Source organism: Mobula hypostoma, chromosome 9, assembly GCF_963921235.1.
Source record: "Mobula hypostoma chromosome 9, sMobHyp1.1, whole genome shotgun sequence".
Lineage (NCBI taxonomy): Eukaryota > Metazoa > Chordata > Chondrichthyes > Myliobatiformes > Myliobatidae > Mobula > Mobula hypostoma.
The window spans coordinates 100,363,435-100,370,561 of NC_086105.1; the positions used below are offsets into that span (position 1 = coordinate 100,363,435).

The 7,127-nt window shown below is 41.8% G+C and overlaps 1 protein-coding gene across 1 annotated transcript in view; it reads right to left on the bottom strand.

Moving 5' to 3' along the window:
- Nucleotides 1-5,522, bottom strand: part of myo15aa (myosin XVAa) — a 215,240-nt gene extending 209,718 nt beyond the window's left edge. Inside the window, exons 1-2 of the mRNA XM_063059557.1 lie at nt 5,440-5,522; nt 4,285-4,348 (exon numbers count right to left, since the gene is read on the bottom strand). Of these exons, the coding sequence (XP_062915627.1) occupies nt 4,285-4,348; nt 5,440-5,522 (147 nt within the window). The remainder of the gene's footprint in view (nt 1-4,284; nt 4,349-5,439) is intronic.
- Between the last annotated feature and the right edge of the window lie 1,605 nt (nt 5,523-7,127).

Sequence of the window (7,127 nt, forward strand, 5' to 3'; positions counted from 1 at the left end):
TGGTTCTAATTCTTTGAATTACATCCTTAATTATTTCCATTCCTCATTCTTGAACTGAAATATTTCAGTTCTCCCCGTACAAAATTAGTTACTTAACTAATTTGCTTAGTAACAACACTGGTTGGTTTTGCAAATGAATTATTGAGTGGCAAAGTGAGGAAGCTGGAACAACATAAGTAGGGATAGTTAGTTTCCAGAATTTATCATAGTTAATAAAAGATTGGGAGATTGGGAGGACCAAAACTCCTTAGTTAGAGACCCTCCGAGTTAATTATTGCGAGACGTGATATTGAATAGCAGTGTACGGGATCTGGATTAACATTACAGATAACCCACAGAACAACTCAGTGGAAAAGAAGGGTCATAGAGTTGTAGACAGGCATCCATTTAACAAGAGCTTAATGAATGGCTAAACAAGGGTGCTGGATTAACAGCTCAAAATAGACTCCCTCCCTTTGAATTCTGCTCTTCATTATGAAGCCCAGGCTCCGACAGACTCTGAATATGGCCTGGTACTTCCAGTGTTTTATGTAGAGACACAGCCAGGTTCTCCTGTTCCTGCACATCCTATAGATCTGTGCCATTTTGTCTCAGTTGTCTCTCCTCATTCTTTCTGCCAAAATGTATCAGGTCACACATTTTCTGCATGAAGGTTTGCTTTTCAGCTCTGTCCATTCAGCCAGCCTATCTATATTTTGCTATTGTCTGTTACAATCCTCTTCACCGATGGCTACACTTCCATGTTTTGTATTACCTGCAAATGCTGAAGTTCTACCCTCCACATTCATAGCCAAATCATTAATATAAATCAGAAAAATGCAGTAGTTTCATACTGATTCCTAGGGAGCCATCTGCCAGCTGGATAAACAATTAATTATCAGGACCCTCTCATCTCTATTCTTCACCAATTTTCACTTTTTATTTCATCCCACATGCCATATGTATCTGTCCATATGAGATCGACTACATTATTTCCATCAAATCTCTTTTTTAACTTATTAAATAAATACAAATAAGGATGATCAATCAAAATTTACCTTTTCCATATTCTTGTTGGTTCATCTTTATTAACTCAAACTTCTCCAAGTGTTAATAATTTTCTTTCCTGATGGTGTTATTTCTAAATACACCCCAATAAACATAGTTAAACCGATTTTTCTGCAATTACTGGCCATATCTTTACTCCCTTTCTGAACAATTGTGTTACATTTGCTACTTTCCAGCCCTCTGTTACCTTCCATATATCCAGGAAGAACTGGGAGATTACGTAGACTCTCTGCAATGACATTGCCCTTAAAACCTAGTAATCATTCCATCTGGCCCGGGTATCTTGTTTGAGCACAGAAAGCCCTTCTCATTATTGCTCTTCTTAAATATTAATCTTATTGGTTATGTCAACTCCCCAGCCCCCTTCTTTTTAGGTAGTTGCTCAGAATCAAGGATAACTTGCTTCTACTTCCAATTTTGAGGGTCCTAAGGTGACTAAAGGCCAATGTGGGAACAACGCATCCTTCCATAGATAGGGGTGGCCAGTGGATTGAGTGGGCAGGTAGATTGTAAGGTGGTGTACCTCTCCCCCTGCTTCACCTTTTCTGTGCTCCTGATATTTGGCCTCAATTTTCTTAAGACTATCCTGAATGTTTCCTCTTTACCTTAACCAGTCATTGGTCAGAGATTCCCAGAAGTCAATGGGGGTGATGCACTCCTTCAGTGAAGCTTTGGCCATAGCCTTGAGTTGTTTTCTCTGTCCATGTGGAAATCTCAGAATGGACTGTGTGTTTTAGGAGAATGGTGTCAGGAAATGCACTGGTATGGTCTTCCTACTGCAGGTGACCGAGAGTAACTGGGTCCAGAGTAATGAGAAATGAGTATTGTTATCTGTTCACATCCTTTCAGTGAATTTGGAGGATTTTGTGGAGATGTCTGCTGTAGCTATTTCAAGTCTCGGAAGACTACAGAAGAGCAGGGAACACTTCCTGGTAGACCACGAGGAAGTACCTTTTTAAGGTAAGATATTATTTTATTGGAGGTGGTTCAGAGAAGGTTCACTCCAAGGAATAGTTAGTCGGGATGGAACTCCACTCTAGAGTTTTGAAGAATCTTGAGAAGGTGTTAAGTCACTGCTGGGAGTCATCATAATATTTTTTATAAATGTCAATGTAAAGATCAAGATCTTAATTTAGAAGCATCATGGAGCAGCATTGAGTAGCATGTTACGTATGTTACGCAAGTGCTTGATAGCATCTTAACCAGGAAAGTCTAATTTCTCCAGTCCGTTCTTAAAAGGGCATACCAGCTCTAAGAGTGCATTGCTATTGAATGAATGGAAGTTGCATTGTTAGGAGGGATTGGGAGGGTGTTCCTGGGGTCAGAGGCTACTGATGAAAACCAATGCCTGCATTTTTCTTGTGCATTAGGGGCAAACAGAGCCACCAGTGCGGCTGGCATGGAGTTATGAGGGAGTTCTCTGTAAAGACACAAGTGTAGTTGATGAATACTGCATTTTGGGAAATATCCAATCTGCTCTTCCTGGTTCAATAGGGTGAAGGAAAGATAGATTAAGTTTTCACTTCCTGTCTCCCTGTCTACAGAGTTGCAGCAAGCTATGTGGTCAGTATCATGGAATGATTCTGAGACTAGGAAACTGAGAGTGATCATCACCCTGACTTTCTTGGGGAAAGCTGTTAAAGTATACGTGAGGTTGCATTTATGTTTCACCTGGTCACAAGTTGTGCTCAGAAACCAACCCACGACCTTGAGCAACCTTTAGGATTGGGAATGACTTGCTTCCATTATAGGTTTGTGAGTTCTGTGGTGGCTACTGAAGATAATGGGGGAACTGCTGACACTCCTACAGATGGTGCAGGTGGTGGCCAACAGGACAGGTGGGCAGGGTGGGGTAGGTTCTGATGTGACCAGTTCCTTCCATGTTAGCACTGGGCCTCTGTGTGCCCTAGGTTCATGGTCGTGAGTTTCTCAAAACCATCCTGAATGCTCTTTTTCCACTTGTGTGGCCATAGACCAGAAGTTCCCAGGAATCAGCGGGGAGGCTGCATTTATCTTAGAAGATTATCTGAGTTTAAAAAAAAGTACCCTTTTTTGCAAACTTCATTGCTAATGAATTTTCCATTTTGCACTATGATTAGAGTCTTTTAGGAGAGTTTCATGCTAGGAAAATAGATGTTTGGGCAAATCATGCTAAAAGGTCAAGGGCTGAATTTCCCAATGTTGTGCAAAAATCCTTTGGAAGTGCACAGCAATGATTTTTTGAAGTTGTACAAAGGAATTTCTTGCCAGATATATGATGATTAGATTAAAGCGATTAGAGATAGTCAAAAAAACATAGTACTTGTGGGGTAGATGATATTAAATGATGGCTAGAGGGAGCTGGGTGATCAATATTGAGCAATGTTTGAATTCGAATGTGTTCACTCATCACGCCAAGTTCAAACATTTTAGTATTATGTTGTTATTGCCCAGGAGGACATTCTTCAATTTCAACTTTACCCATTGTTGGTGCACTTTTATGTGATAATTTTCCTTCAGATTTGTCAGAAAAAAAGCTCACTTTTGATTACACCCCAGTTGTTTTTCCTTCCAGACATGTGCTTACCTTTGACCATTTCTTTATTTTTGGCGTGTGCCTGCGAGTCTGTGTGTGTATGTCTGCATGCGTGTGCGTCTGTGTGTCCGTGTGTGCGTCTGTGATGATGTCTTTTTCATGGCTTTTACAAGGTGCGGAGTGAGAGAGAGATTGTGTGGCACACCACTCCTCACACAGGCATTTCCTCAGTATTTTCCCTTTATTTTACGAGGTTGAGTTAAGATCTCGACACGCAACCCGGCACGGATGGAAAGCGTACTCGGGAGTGGACCGGACTAGTTTTGAACCCGGGAACCTCCGCTCCCGGGTCCGGCGCCAAAGTCGTTGCACCACCAGCGGGCCCTTACCTTTGACCATTTCATTTCTTTTTCTAGTTTTATATTTGGTTGTTGTCTTGTGCAAATTTCCCATCCCTTATAATATTTACTTAATTCACTTGACTTGCTTTAATTGGATCCAGCAGAGGTTCTGTCTTTGTTAGGTTAAATACAGGCACAAATTCAACCACTGGAAGGGGCATTATGGAAAACCCTTTTATTTTTGAAACTTCTTTAGTTAGGGGGTCATGAATAAACATGTTCACTTCATTCACTGGTTATGCCTGATCTACAAATACACGTCTTGTTTAGCTCCTTGTATTAACTCCACAAACACATCAGAATAGACATTACAGTACTCACGTATATCATTTTCTTTTCAAACCTCTTCTTTAAGTTGTACAACACCGCACCATCATGCAGGTCTCTGAAAGGACAGAAGTATCACGATGCTGGTTAATAGCTACATTGCAAAGGCATTCTCTTACAGGTCTTGTGCCACAATGAGTAAATGCCTGTTCACGTTCCATCCAACAGCTTGTTGTACAACATAAATGCCTTTCTGCAAATTATTCAGCGATCTGCATGTCAGTAAATTATTATGGACCACAATATTAGGATTGTGTTGACACTCTCTTTTGAGAATCCTCCACCTCAGCAAACTTTAAACAAGTGTCATAAACGAATAATGTAATCCAATAAATATTATACCAGCTGGAGTCTGAACATTTCACTGTTGAGCTCTTAAATCCAAGGCCCTCCTTGACAATATATGTAAAAATTCATAAATTTGTAAGTACTTAGGTTTTCTGGTTCTTCGGATTATATTGAAACTGATTAATCATGACGTAACAACACCAAATTCAGCCTCAGCCAAAACCTAGGAACACAAAACTTTATCAGAACTAATCAGTAACTGGGTAATAAAGGTCAAATGGTTCCAAGCAACACATACAAAGTGCTGGAGGAACTCAGCAGGCCAGGCAGCATCTATGGAAAAAAGTACAGTTGACGTTCTGGGCCGAGACTCTTTGGGCCAAGATCCTGCCGAAAGGTCTCGGCCTGAAACATCGACTGTACTTTTTTCCATAGACACTGCCTGGCCTGCTGAGTTCCTCCAGCACTTTGTGTGTGTTGCTCGGATTTCCAGCATCTTCAGATTTTCTCTTGTTTGTGAATGGTTCCAATTTATCTGGTTCTCCTGCAAGAGTCCATACCTGTTACATTTTTTTAATTCCTTTCCTTCCTGCAGTAAGCTGAACTGTGATGAAGCTCTTAGTTTTAACAGTTTAAGTTAAGAAGGCTAGTTTTTAAAAAATCCTGCAGGACTGCTAGTGTGTTTAACAACAGTAAGCGAAGTGGCTATGTGAAGCAACTTATACCTAGTAATTAGCATAGTGCAGGTTTGAGAAATGGTAGAATGAAAAGTTGTGAGTTTGAAGTCCTAAGAAATGTTTATTAAATGAGTAAATGTCCATCACACTGTAGAGTAAAAGAGCTGAATTTAGATGAACTTACTCCAGCTGAGTCATGTCTTCCACTCCATCTTCTTCTAGATGCTTCCGAAACTGCACCAGGGGCTGAGCACCAAGGGAGTACATCTGGAAACAAATGCAGACCACAACAGGAGAAGCAATTAAGCTCTTTGCTCTGACACAGTAAACCAAGAGAAGTTTGTTCTACAAACGAGATACAACTACACCCTTAAACCAGGCTCTCTCCCTTCCATCCGTATCCAATGTGTCTTCTCTCTCAGCCCTCTCCTCTTTCCAATCTCTCAACCCAATCTCTTTGATTTCTGCTAAATGATTTCCTCATTTTTTTTCCTCCAGATCTTTCACCTTTCTCCACATCTCTGTTCACTCTTCCCCAACCTCGAAACCACTCTCCTTTCTCCCCTCAATTTTCTCTCCAATGAGCTCAGCATTTAACACCATCACCCCCTCAAAAGTAATCAGTAAACTCCAAGACCTGGACCTCAATTCCCCCTTGTACAATTGGATCCTGGATTTCCTCACTTGCAGACCCCTGTCAGTTCAGATTTGCAAAAATATCTCCTTCACACTCTCCATCAGCACAGGTACACCACAGGATTTAGCTACCTGCTCTACTTGTTTTACACTTATGACCCTGTGGCTAAATACAGCTCCAATACCATATTTAACTTCAATGATGGCACTACTGTTGTGGGTCGTGTCAAAGGAGGTGATGAATCAGCAGACAGAAGGGAGAATGAAAGTTCGGCTGAGTGGTGTCATAACAACAACCTCTCACTCACTGCCAATAAGACCAAGGAACTGATTGTAGACTTTTGGATAGGGCAACCAGAGTTCTGTGAGCCAGTACTCATCAGAGGATTAAAGGTAGAGAGGGTTAGTAACTTTAAATTCCTGGGGGTCACTATCTCAGAGGACCTGTCCTGGACCCATCATATAAATAAAATTGCAAAGAAAGCACAACAGTACCTCTACTTCCTCAGGAGCCTGTAGAGACTTGGCATGTCATCAAAAGCCTTGACAAACTTCGATAGATGTGTGGTGGAAAGTGTGCTGACTGGCTGCATTATGGCCTGGTATGGGAAAATCCTACCAAAGGTATTTTTGTACATCACAGGTAAAGCCCTCCCAACCTTTGAGCACATCTAGATGAAACGCTGCTGTAGAAAAGTATCAACAAAGGTCTTCACAACCTGGGCCATGCTCTTTTCTCTCTGTTGCCGTCAGGTGGAAGGATCCACACCACAAGGTTCAGGAGCAGTTGCTACGCCATCAGGCTCCTGAACAAAGGAGGATAACTACACTCATCTATTGAGATGTTCCCACAACCAATGATCTCACTTTAGGGACTCTTTATCTTGTTATTTCAGGCTCCCGTTACTTATTGCTGTTTATTTATATTTGTTTGGGCATGTGGCCAAGTGGTTAAGGCATTTGACTAGCGACCTAGAGATCGTGAGTTCGAGCCCTAGCCGAGGCAGTGTGTTGTGTCCTTGAGCAAGGCACTTAATCACACATTGCTCTGCAACAACACCAGTGCCAAGCTGTATCGGCCCTTGCCCTCCCCTTAGACAACATCGGTGTCGTGGAGAGGGGAGACTTGCAGCATGGGCAACTGCTGGTCTTCCATACAACCTTGCCCAGGCCTGCGCCCTGGAGAGTGAAGACTTTCCAGGTGCAGATCCATGGTCTCGCAAGACTAATGGATGC